At 38.2% G+C, this 13332-nt stretch overlaps 1 protein-coding gene across 9 annotated transcripts in view; it reads left to right on the forward strand.

Annotated features, from left to right (window-relative positions):
* The window catches only part of ACACA (acetyl-CoA carboxylase alpha), a 338844-nt gene that overhangs the window by 184273 nt on the left and 141239 nt on the right, over window positions 1–13332 (forward strand). For all 9 annotated transcript variants that reach the window (XM_053570250.1, XM_053570252.1, XM_053570251.1 and 6 more), the window contains 4 exons: window positions 7275–7388; window positions 8603–8716; window positions 9799–9888; window positions 11531–11649. In XM_053570250.1, coding sequence (XP_053426225.1) covers window positions 7275–7388; window positions 8603–8716; window positions 9799–9888; window positions 11531–11649 — 437 coding nt within the window. The remainder of the gene's footprint in view (window positions 1–7274; window positions 7389–8602; window positions 8717–9798; window positions 9889–11530; window positions 11650–13332) is intronic.

Here is a 13332-nt window from a genome sequence, read left to right on the forward strand (position 1 = left end):
CTGGTCAAGGTGAATAGGACTAACGTACATTTGACCCGTATGTAGAATTTTTGTGGACTTAAGGATTTTTAAAGATGATTCACAAGTCCTTCCTTCCAAATCCTTCTGGTTGAGTTAATTCTAGGCATCAGAACAATAGGATTATTCTTAGTGTCCTTCACCCCAGGGTCCTGAGCAATCGCCTTGCTGCTGCATGCTCATCGTTGGTGGGGAGTTTAGTACCTTTTTACTCTTAGAGTTTTCCTTCTTGTCTCTCTGTGGAATTGGCATTCTTGGTACCTTAAGAACTATGTCTTCTCAGAGGGGAAAAAAAAAAACTATAAATATTCACAGCCATTTTTTTTATTTCATACTTCAGAATGAAGGGAAACTACCCTCATATCTCTGGTTAACAACAGTGCCACTCATTCAGTTTTCTACCAGCTGGCTGACTCTAAAAGATATAACATTTTTAAGAATAGCCACTTTTTAAAATAGGTAATTACAGGAAGAGTTCATTACCCTAGAATGGCTGGATGGCGAGGAAACCGGAAGATGTATTTCCGAGTGAAAAAAAAAATCAGCATTATGTAATATTTCTACTTCCCCAAGTGACAGGTTTAAGCAAAGAAATGATATAATGTATGGCAACTTGCTAATTTTTTTTTTCAGTCAAGAGAGGGACGAAATCTCAGACTATTCAGATTTTTTAAAATTTTAATGAAAGGCTTGTTGGATAAAGCCAAGACTTCCTGACATAAAAGGGTAGTGATGAGGGGAATATAAGAATCCGTCAGTTTGAACCTAAAATGGGGCAGAATTTGGCTGTACAGGAAGCTAATTATGGTGAGTTTTTCATCTTATTATGATTACCTTTTTAAGAACTTAACAGTTTTCTGCGCTAAAAATAGACCAAAGCCTGGAATCCTTGGAGCAGCAGAAGAGTAATGATCGTCCAAGACTGTCGCTAGGTTTCTTAAATTCTAATTTGTAAGATATAGGGGCTCGGCTCGCTCCTTTTGCGGAGTGATTGTAAGTAACGCTTGCCTTAAGAATCTCATTATTGGAACACGGAGCCATATTTCCTCTGAGAATTCTGGAGTAGCTTTGAGCCGGGGCTGTTCATTTCTCAAGTAATCACGCTGGTGTGATGGAGAGAGAAAATGGCAGCTGTTCGGAGCTCAGGCCTTCAATTTTCTTCAGGAGTCCAGTCACTCAAGTGTGTAATTACACGGGGGGTGCTGCAGAGGCGTTGGGCCCTGTCAGAGAACTGGTTTGAGGTTTTGCCTTTTGCTTTTGCCAGTCAGGACAGGCAGAAGCCAATGGGACTCTGACTTGCTGCTATTCTTCCCACCCCGCCACCTCGTATCCTGATTACTTCTTACCTGCATGGATAGTACCCAGACTTTCTTTCCAAAGGCTGAGCTCCTTGGAGAAAAGAGCTGTTTCAGAGTTTGGGCTTGGGTGCGTAGGCTGGAGGAGGAGCGGACAGCAAACCAAGCAGCTGCATGTGTCCTTTTCTTTATTTTGGCATCATCAAGTTTTTCTATAAAAAAACAAAGACTCAGTAGGCTTAGTAGGACCTGTAAGCTTCCATATCATTAATTTCTTTTGAAGTATCAGTTTTTACTTCATCCTAGAGATTTGGAAATCAGGAAGTTAATTGATATGATTAAGCTCAGGGCCAGGTAGCAATGACTTATGGGACATGGATAAAAGCTCGGATGGTGCTCCTTTCTGATCTAATATTACTGAATGCCAGGCATGTCTCTTTCCTGCTTTGACAGTGGTCAGCTGCTCCCCCTCTCCCCTTCCTCACCCTTCCTCTGCCCCACATCTGTGTTAATGGTAGTAGCTGGTGACAGCCTTGTTATTGTTTGGATTACTCTTTCTGCAGGTCTTACTGTCTTTCACAGATGTCACTTCCACACAGTAGCACTTCGATTCCCTCAGCTTGTGTTCTCTGCTGGTTACCCTTTCTATGCTTACCTTGGCTTCCTGATTGATGGTTATGTGTTCAGCATTTCAATCTCTGCTTTCTAGAAGCAGGAATGTTGATAGTGTGCTTTGCTGAGCTACATGATGATCTCTGGGGCTTTTGAACCTAGAGGGTGGAATCAAGAAAATCAGGTTTCTGTGAATCATTGTTACGAGATAGGAGATACAGGCTGCTCCAATAAAGAGGTACCCTCACCCTCTTCAGGTATTAGCATAGCTAGTGGTAACTTGCCTCAAGGACTCTAGAGAAAATTTCTTCTAATTTTTACTCTGTCTGGAAAGCAAAACATCAAGTAAAAGACTAAAATCTCTTGCCTCTATTGGAGGAATGTTGTATGACAATTGAAAATGAAGTTTGGAAGGCCAATAATAAATTTATTTTTTGAAAGCTCGTCTTTATAAATTTAATTTTATATTAAAAATCCTAGAGCTTAGAACATTGTTTATATTTGTCTAGAGATGTTTAAAGGACTCTTCTGCCAAATTAAGCTATTTGGTACAAATGAGCATATTAATCTAGATGGCCCTGTGCCTACTTTGTTACTGCCTTGATGCTGAGCAGTCTTGCTCTCAGGGCTGATATCTCAGTTCTGAGATGGGCCATGTAAACATGCTGTAAGCTGCGCTTCTGTATGAATAATGCCATGCACATGAACCTCTGATCTGGCTTCAAAAGGGAGCATTTAAAATGTCGGTCAGCACCTTTTCCTTCCTCTTCCTAACATGACTGTAACTAATTTTGTCCAAAATGTAAATAAAGAAGAAAAGTCTTTCTCAGTGATTCCAAGTTTATTGAACAAGGGTGATATTAACAATTTCTTGTTAAACCTATCCCATGACATCTTTGGAATGTCAAAAAGTCCATGTGAGATTAGAAGAAGGTACCTAACCAGTCTTTTGCTGATACTGGGATTATTGCCTCACATAGCTGAACATAAGGTTATTTTCTTCTTATTTTAAATTGCCTTCCTCAGAGGCATTTAATGCCTAGAATACTAAAATCAAGGTGGACTACATTGGGTTCTTCTGTCAGTTGCATAACTTTGGTTTTGTACTCTATCATGTTTGTTGTATCTGTAAATCAAAAATATAGTCTATAGTTAGCAACCTTGTAGGTCGATAATGAAAGTAATAACTGTGTTGAACCAATATTATAATGAAGTAATAACTGTGTTGTACCAATATTGCTGAATAATATTTTTCATCTTGGCCTGCAGATTTTTGCAAGTGACCATTAATTCTCAAATCAGTAGGTAGGCTCTTCTACCTTTTTATGTTGGAGAACATCCCATAGTTACCATCTAAAGGCATTGTTACAATGCTCAGCAGGATTAGATGGTAACGTTGGGTTATTTAGTTGCCAAAGGAAGCCTGTCTCTAGGATAGGAGGCCATAAACTTGTTGGATGTTTGCATCTTAGAATGGGTGGTTCTGAAGGACCCTTGTGAGTTTTTTTCCAGGACCTGAACACTATGTCTAGGTCAAGGATAAGAAAGAGTTGAGAAAGTTATTCCACACATAATTTTCTGTTGCCAATCTTTTTCTGAGTATTAATGATAACAGAGAAAATAATATTTGAATAGAAAACCTTCCAATTCAAGATAAACTAATGGAAGTCGTGGTTTATCCATACTGTCTGATATGTCACATCTCAGAAAAGTCTGTACTTAATCTGTACTTAATCACAAGGAGTCCAGGAAGATTGTCATGAACAAATAATTAGTCCACTTTTGTCCTTTCTGATTGTCATAGTTCTGATAAGCCTTTTTTAACTTCCTTTTTCTCATAATAAAAAGATTAAATGATAAAGTGGGCTTAATAAAAGTGGTTTTGTATGTTTTGCTTTGTTTTGTTTTTTTAAGTTAAAACACAATCCATAGCTAAGCAAGAGGATGACAAGATTTTTCTTTAATCTCTAAAGGTAAGCTTAGATTTCCTGTAAAGGGAAAATATCCATGTCAAATCTGACATAGGTTGGGGAGCTCACTGGTGTTCTTATTTTGTCACATTGGCTTTTGTTTCTAATGTTGAGACTTTAGTCTGGCTATTTGCAGAGTTGTGGCATTACACACAACACTTCTTGTTTCTAGACCTCTTTGGTGGGTCATTCTGATGATTGAAGTAAGTACCTCAGAAAGGAATGTGTTTTTCTCTCTTAGGAACATTAGGAAAAGAAGGACTTAGGTGGGAAACACTTACCTTGGTTTTCCTGCCCAGTGGTGTTTTTCTATTCTTTCCTTCTGCTTTTCTGTGGTCTTATCTCTAGGGGTTTTACATATTCCCTTAACTCTCTGTTTTGCTCCTTAGTTCTCAGAAAAAGATAAGACTTAGATGCATTTTATTTTTCCTCTTTGCTTTAATGCATAGGAGAGATGGAACAGGTCCTCTAATCAACAGAACCCTGGATTTATTTTCACTTTAATAGTAGCTTTTATTTTTCTCACTCAGATGAGTAAATTCTCTGTGTTAAATGAATTAAAGTAATATTTGCATTTCCTTAACTATATACATCCCATCGTGTGATTAATGACTCTGGGCAGTTGGAACAGACATCTGCTTGGTGGATTGGGGAACTAGAATCTCATTTTCTGGGGGAAAATTTTTTTGAGAAGTGTTCTTCCCGGCATAATGGTTTTGAGTATTCTAAATCTATTTACTTGTGGGAAGGTTGTAGGGGTTTTAGAAAAGGTGTTGTGGGACGTGCATATCTTCCCCAAGGGCCAAAAGTCCCATACTTTCATTTATGCTGCTGTGATACAGGGTTATACAAAGTAGCCCCGTGATGGGGAAGGTTAAATATGAAGTAGAAATTCTTTTAAAAAAGGGCTAGGCCAGGCACCGTGGCTCACGCCTATAATCCTAGCACTTTGGGAGGCAGAGGTAGGTGGATTGCTTGAGCTCAGGAGCTCAAGACAAGCCTGAGCAAGAGTCAGACTGAGACCCTGTCTCTAAAAATAGCCGAGCGTTGTGGTGGGTTCTTGTAGTTGATTCTCGTGCCTCAGTCTCCCAGCTACTTGGGAGACTGAGGCATGAGAATCACTTGAGCCTAAGAGTTTGAGGTTGCTGTGAGCTATGATAGCATGGCACTCTACCAAGAAAGGTGACAAAAGGCGGCTCCTGTGGCTCAAAGGAGTAGGGCGCCAGTCCCATATGCTGGAGGTGGCGGGTTCAAACCTAGCCCTGGCCAAAAACTGCAAAAAAAAAAAAAAGGTGACTAAGTAAGACTCTGTCTCAAAAGAAAGAAAGAAAGAAAAAGAAAAGGGCTCATAATCAAGGTGGGGAGAAGATTAAAAAGCAGCAACAGGAAAGCTCTTCGGGATTTGGTTGTCTTTTAAGTCCCATTGTTAGGAGGGGGGAGAATAAAGTTTTACTTAAATATAAAGACCATCATTTCAAACTGTAATTAGAAGAAATAATATCTAAATGTGTGTGTTTTATATGGTGTGGTATTAAGAACTACTACTACCAATAGCTCTATAAAATTCAAAAGGGACAGACATTTATAAATCTACATTTACAGTTTTTTCAAAGCTTAAATGGAAATTACATGGATAATGGATGAATTTAGGGAATAAACTGATATCCCAGTGAACTCTAGTAGAAATATTTCTTTTTCTATATAATAAGGATTTTTTTCTCAACATTCTGAGAAAAATGTTTTGAGAAAAATGTTTAGAAGAGGCAAAGCCCAATACTGAATAAATTATAGATTCTGACTGGGTGCAGTGGCTCAGGCCTATAATCCTGGTACTCTGGGAGGCTGAGTTGGAGGGGGTTAGGAGGATTGCTTGTACTCAGGAATTGGAGACCAATCTGAGCAAGAGTGAGACCCCATCACAACAAAAAATAGAAAAATTAGCCATATGTTGTGACCCACACCTGTAGCTGCAGCTACTTAGGAGGCTAAGGCAGGAAGATCACTTGAGCCCAGGAGTTTGAGGTTGCTGTGAGCTATGAGGACAACCATAGCACTCTAGCCTGGCTGTCAGAAGTGAGACTCTGTCTTAAAAAAACAAAAACAAAAAATCTAAGCAACATACTGCCCCTGCCCTGCCCGTAGATTCTGTAGTAGAAGCTTGCTTTTTCCCTCCAAACCAACTAAGGATTCACCATGGTGTTTATTATTATTATTTATTATTTATTTTTTCTTTTTTAGAGACTGGGTCTTGCTCTGTTGCCTAGGCCAAAAAAAAAAAAAAAAAAGCAGTGGTACCATCATAGCTCACTGTAACCTCAAACTCCTGGGCTCAAGTGATCCTCCTGCCTCAGCTTCCCAAGTAGCTGGGATTACAGTCGTGTACTACAATGCCTGGCTAAATTTCTTACTTTTTGTAGAGGCAGGAGTCTCCCTACTTTGCTGGTCTCAAGCTCCTGGCTTCAAGTGATTCTCCCTTCTTGGCCTCCCAAAAGGCTGGAATTACAGATGTGAGGCATGAGGCGCCACTCCCAGCCAGGATTCATCATGTTTAAATATCTTTAAATGATTCTTGGAACAGGAAGAGGATAAATGATTTTGAGTACAGAATCACCAGAATATGACATGATGTATTTATTTAGTATGTGTTTATAAAAGAAAAAAATGATTTTATGTTTCTGTATCACATCCTCCTGGGATCCTGAACATTTGGTTTGTGGAATGAAAACCACCAAGGTAGTTCCTTTTGCCTTCTTTCTACCTTCTTTCCAAAAATGGGAGAGGATACAGGAAGGCCTTTGGTATATATTATTTAAAACTGCTTAAAACTTTGAGACATCATCTGTTTTCTCACTTAGAATTCCCTTGATCCCCGTTAGTAGTCTCTGCATATTATACTGTTGACTTATAAAAAGATGCATTAGGAATTTTGAATCCAAATGACAGGTATTTGGACTGCTTCTCATTAGCAGAACTTCCTCTGGGATCTTCTTTATCACATTATTTGGGGGTAAAAATAATAAGAGGTTTACATTTTGTTATTAATTTAGCTATGTCTACTTAGTTTTTGTTCCCTTTCTGCATTTCAAAATCCTGTCCAGGGGGAGTTAGGAGGAGGGAGGGTATTTGGGGGGACTTCACCTAATATCCATTTGCAATGGTACATTTCAAAACTATTAAGAAAAGAGTGTAATTGTGATGGATGCGTTACTTAGTTCAATGTAAGCATTTCACATTGTATGTCAAATCAGTACACTGAACCCCATAAATGTGTCAATGTACAGTTATGATTTAATAAAAACAAACAAACAAAAAAAGCCCCCAAAATCCAAAATCCTGTCCACCTGTTCTTGTTAATGTGGGCGTGTATGTTCTTTATTAGGATCAGTTGTGTGGCCGGGACCCTACTCTCACTGATGAGCTGCTGAATATCCTTACTGAGCTAACTCAACTCAGTAAGACCACCAATGCTAAAGTGGCACTTCGAGCACGCCAGGTAAGGTCACAAAAGGACATGTGTTATCTTGAAGGAGGGCTGGTTTTCATAGACTGGGCAGCTCTAGAAGCAATGAGCTTTTACTTAATCACCTTGTAATCATTTTCTGTGTATGCCACATTTGTCTTGGAACAAATGTCTTCATGTGGTGATATATGTTTTTTGAAGAGAAAGGAAAATATTAATGTTGAGTCCCATTAAAATAGGAGTCCTTTCCCCAATAAAAAATCCTGGTATCATTCTCTACCCTCCCTAGGATCCCCGTGATAGTAAACCAGGGTCAGGTGGAGGAAAGGACACTGAGGGAATGAAATAGACTCAATATTTCTTACTTCCCAAAGGGAGCTAGGAAGCAGACGAAAACTTTTAAGTGTATAGGAAATAATCAAGTGTGGAAAGCAGAAAGATAATGAAATGAATCTTAGGCGCTAGCGGTCAGAACAACCCCAGAGAAGTCCGGTTAGTTTCACCCTGCAGTCTTCATTTCCATTCCAAAGGGTTTCAGCAGGGAAGCGGAGAGTTGGTGCTCCTTTGTGTTTCAGTGTGTGGGTATTGACAAGGAAGCAGCATTTGAAGCTGTTCAGTGACCTTCTGCTTTCTCTACAATTGTATCCATGTCAGTGAACTACTCATAGTTATTGAACCCCTCAGTGACCTGCTGAGGGTATTCAGATCCTACTGTGTCCCTGTTTGTTTGTTTGTGACACTGCTTTCACACCCTCTGCCCCTCACATGCAGTGGTCTTACTTTCTGAGCCTTTTCCTTGGTGTTGAGTACCTGGGGCTGTCAAAGCAGCTTTTCCTAGTCTTTCTACTTCAGAGTTGCAAAAGGCTAGCTATGTTGCATCTACCTTTCCCACAGCTGCTCCCTGCCAGACTTGATTCCCAATTAACAGCTAGTCATGCAGTCCCCAGGACTTTGCAATGGTAAATCACATGCACTGATGGAACTTGATTGAAGCTGTTTTCTCTCCCTTCCCCCTTCCCCATGGGCCCACAACACAAATCATGGTGAGAGTCAACTGAGATTCAGTACTTGGTGGCATTGGCTTTATGTTATAGGACCTAGAAGTTGTTTTAGTTGGTCTCTGTTTTATCTTTGATGCCTGCACTTACAGATTTATATTTATTGCTTTTGTATCAGAGCTGGCTAATAGGAGCCTAGAATAATCACTCCCTCAGGAGCTTATGCCTCTTATTTTGCTCTCACTCTAGGTTCTTATTGCCTCCCATTTGCCATCATATGAACTTCGCCATAACCAAGTAGAGTCTATCTTCCTATCAGCTATTGACATGTATGGACATCAGTTTTGCATTGAGAACCTACAGGTATATGTCTGGCCCTTTCCTACCACTCTGAACCCTTATCCTCTTATTTCCAAGCATAGTTTAAGTAATCAATTAATTTCGATTTTCCATGTAATGAAATTTCATACCTTAACTTTCTGAAATGATTTATAATAATTTATATTTAGGAATTTTTTTTCATAGAAGTGCTGTTAGAGTTGTGATTTACCTTAAAAATCTAATGGGCCTGCCTTGATAGAAATATTCCCTTGAAGTCTTTCACCTCTTGTGCTTTTACCTAGACAGTATTGTAGGCCAGAATTCAGTGGCAGCACTGCCTGATTTGTGAAAGATATATATTCCCCCCCTTTCCCTTGCTAACTTTTCTCTAGTGCATTCTGGTGTTTGAATCATAATGTGTACATAGATAGTTGTTAGTATGAGACAAAACTATTTAAGTATCATTTAATCTTTATTTTTATGTTTACTAAAGCTTTATAAAGAACTGATTTTTATAAGAGATTATTGGCTGTTTTACTACTAATTGAAAGTACCTCAACTATAGTTTTTTAAACAATATCATTTTCTTAGTGATAACTTTCTCTTTTTCTACCTGGAAACAAGGATACTCTTTTTTTTATCTGGCCAAGAGGAACCTTAAGACTTTCAGTAAGATATTCTCCTTGGCAACCTAAAGGGAGAAGAAGGATGTTTTTTCTTATTTGGTTCATAGTTGAAATCTAGGGTTTCATCTGAGGCTCAAATCTAGGGTTTACCACAGAGGAGCATTGAAACAATATTTAGAAAATAGAGTACAGATTCCTGTTAGAGGGGATAATAATAGTCTCAAATACTTATATTAACATAAAATTAATGCATCATTAGTGCATTCTAAGAATTTTACATTGATAGCCCATATAATGCAATGGCCCTTTAAGCGTGAGTATTATTATTTTTCCCATTTTGTAGCTGAGGAAGCTGAAGCACAGAGAAGTTAAGTTTATACATGGCATTCACAGACAGAATTCTTAGGTTTCACTAAATGTTTCAAAATGCTATAGAGTATCCATGGAAATTGTTCTCTTTTTGATGTAATAATTTAAGTTTGTCTTTGTATCTTGCAGAAACTCATTCTATCTGAAACATCTATTTTTGATGTCCTACCAAACTTCTTCTATCACAGCAACCAGGTAGTGAGGATGGCAGCTCTGGAGGTAAGTTTTCATGGTCATGGAAATGACCTTTTCCTTTGTTTCTAACTGATTTCTTCTTCCTGTCCATTCTGGTTTTTTTTTTTGTTTTTTTTTTTTTTGGCTTTAATGTTGGTTCTTTAGGGTAGTCTTCTTTTTCTCTGAAACAGTCAGTGCTTACTAAGGTACTTAAGTGTTTTATCTGAACTAATCACCAACTTCTGGGTTCCAATCACAGGAAAATAGCTGCCAGCATTTTTCAAAGTTTCTATTTTCCAGGTATTTGAATTCTCACATTTTGTAATGAATCAGGAGTCCTTATAACTCAATAAGTGAAAGAATATATGCCTGATCAGAACATATGTAACCTTACCATTTTGTGATTTGGGCCAAATTAAAGTGAATTTTAGTTATATTTTGAATTGCCAAGCAGCTCTTATGAAATACTTCCTCATAGGAAAGAAAGTAATAGCACTTAATGAACTGTGTTTTAGTGCTTTATTTTTCTCATAACCCTACAATTACGTTATGAAGTAAGAAAAAAGTGAGACTCTGGGAGATTAAGTGACTTGTCCAAAATCACATAGATAATGAGTGGAGGAGTTTGCATTTGAACTCAGGTTAATCTGACTCCAAAGACTTTTCTGTTTCCACTACAGCACATTACCTCATTAAGCACAAAAATTGCAGGCCTTGAATACTGCTGTAAAATTGCCAAGTAGATGTTTTTTGAAGATGGGGAAAAGGAATATTTTAGATGATATTATGTAATAGTACATTATTGTAGCCTGTTGTCAGCTCTTTTGAGTTACCTTTTATTTGTATTCTGTGGGTAAAGTGTGAAATATCCTATTGAGTAAATACCAAAGTTTTAAAATATCTAAGTGTTTTTATAGTGCTTTCATATCACTTAATGAGAAATCTCCTTAAATGCCTCATATGCCATAGAATCCCAGGTAGCATTTTTTATGCATAGCAGATTGGCTGCATGGTGAGTGAGGTTGGACTGATGGTTTTATGGAGAATGTAACCTGTTGCTGTTTCTTTAACTCTTGAATTAAATTAGGATGTATGAGATATTATGTGCTGAAATATGCCTTACTGCTGTTGCCAGGGTTTGGAGATCTAAATAATCCAAAACTGATTTTGAGCAATGGGGGAAGGTGGAAGGGACACACACAAAAAAGATGCAAGATAGTAAAAAATTTAAATTGTACCATGATGGCTTCTGCCTTCTATCTTCACTCTTCAGTGGCCCAGAATTAGCACTTCCCATTTTTCTCACTGCCTACTTTTATCTTCTGTTGAAATGATTATGCTTAATGAGTTAATAGTGGTGGCTCTGTGTGCTTTTTTCTGCTAAAGATCAAACCTTCTCTAGGCTTTAGTGAAAGAAGTGCACATGGGTGTCCAGCAGAGGCAGCCTCATTTTGTTTCTGTGTATAGTCATGGGTATAATATGTAGTATTAAGACTTCAGATTTATTAATTAAAGTTAGGTATGTATGTATGCTTAGGGCTTTGGGACTTCTTTCACCACAGACTACCTTCTGTTGCATCAGATACCTCATTTCAAGACTTTTTCCTGAGCTAGTCATTCTCTTAATTTCTGTTTTTGAAATTCTCTTAAATTCTGTTTATTTACTGAAGTGTTACTTTTTAACCAGGTGTATGTTCGAAGGGCGTATATTGCCTATGAACTTAATAGTGTACAACACCGCCAGCTTAAGGACAACACCTGTGTGGTGGAATTCCAGTTCATGCTGCCCACATCTCATCCAAACCGGTGAGTTTGAACTGGTATGTGCCCTTGAGCCAGCCAGAGGTATATCATGAGAGTCAAGGGGAGTGATATATATGGCAATTCTATGTTTTTTTAGGTAGAAATGTAGAGCAAACCATCAACAAATTTGAATCATAAGAGCCTTTTATTGCCCACTTCTTTGATCTAGAGAGATAATTAAGAGTTTAGGATTACTCCATTTTGCTTGTATTATGTCATTGAGGAAATACAATTTTTTTTTCTTTCCTTTCCTTTGTTTCTTTTTTTAAGTTAAAATGAATTTATTAACACTTTACTTGATAGAACTTTGCCAGGAAAACATTCTTTTTTTTTTTTTTGGTTTTTGGCCGGGGCTAGGTTTGAACCCGCCACCTCTGGCATATGGGACCGGCGCCCTACTCCTTGAGCCACAGGCACTGCCCCCAGGAAAACATTCTTTTAACAATTTAGGTTAGCAGTTAGAACAAAAATATATCTTGGGTGGAATGCTTTGCTTTTCTGTATACTGGCTAAGGTTATATCTAAGCCAGTTTCATTATGTCTCTGAGAACGACACCTGAATCAAGCAGTTGAAATTCAGTTTTTAAAAATCACACTTCAGAACCAAACTTCTTAAATTCAAGTGAGTTACTTAGCCCTGCTATTTCCATTATTCTTTTCTAAGTCCTTTAAAAAGTAAAATGTATATATGGAAATTTGTTTCCGTATTGCCTTTGTTTTAAACTGAAAATACTTCCTGCAGATCATATTGAGGTAGAGATGAAAAAGGTGTGTGTGTGTACATATACATATGAATTTTAAAACTAACATAAAAATACTTCTCATTTTTAAAAAAAGTATACTAAAACAATGAAAATTTAGGAATTCTACCCACACACATGTTCATCCCCTCCTGTATTTTCATTCTTTTTAGTAATACCACAGGAAATATAAATACCACAGCCAATCTTAACCTGCCCCTCTCCATTTTTTCTTTATGGCTTTTGCTTCTTCACTTGGTAATACAAAGTACTATGTCTTTGGGGAACCTTTGTTATAGACACCAGAAATCGTTTTGTTCTAAATTGCCACTTCACCCAAAGCAATAGAAACCTTTTCTGGAGACAAAGAAGTCTGTGCTGAGACTTTTGGCCACTGGATGCCACTGTTGATCCAGCAGAGGGAGGCAGATGAGCAGAGGGAGGCATCTTCAGAAAAAGTACCTCTCTTCTTTGTCTCAGAAGATCCTTTCACTTCTCTACCTCGAAAATACCTTACTGCTGGCAGAGAAAAGCATATATCCTTGATTTAGCAAGCATCTCTCAGTACATTTTTGCCTCCATGGATTTCAGAATCTCATTTTCCAGAAACGAATGGTTGTCCTTCAGCGAGTGAGGAAGTGCTCATGGCACACATGGGCACAGCCCTCAGTCTTCTTTCTTTTCCTGCATTCCTTGAATAATTGTGGAGAGCTACACGTTATACTTAATGCTCTTTCTAATTCTCAGGGCAGTCTCCTTTTCTTTCTGCTTTCTACTACCTCTTCCCTTTGGGCAGTGATTTGTAGTCAGGCTGCAGGGCTGCTTCTGATTTCCTTCCCTCCTCATCACTCTCCTTGTCTTTCTGAATAGCTCTCCCTGTCTTACTTTTTTATTCGAGGATATGTCTAGTTTGGTGAGGGAAAGTTGACTGAAAAATGAGATAAAT

The sequence above is a fragment of the Nycticebus coucang genome, chromosome 18, assembly GCF_027406575.1.
Source record: "Nycticebus coucang isolate mNycCou1 chromosome 18, mNycCou1.pri, whole genome shotgun sequence".
NCBI classification, from domain to species: domain Eukaryota; kingdom Metazoa; phylum Chordata; class Mammalia; order Primates; family Lorisidae; genus Nycticebus; species Nycticebus coucang.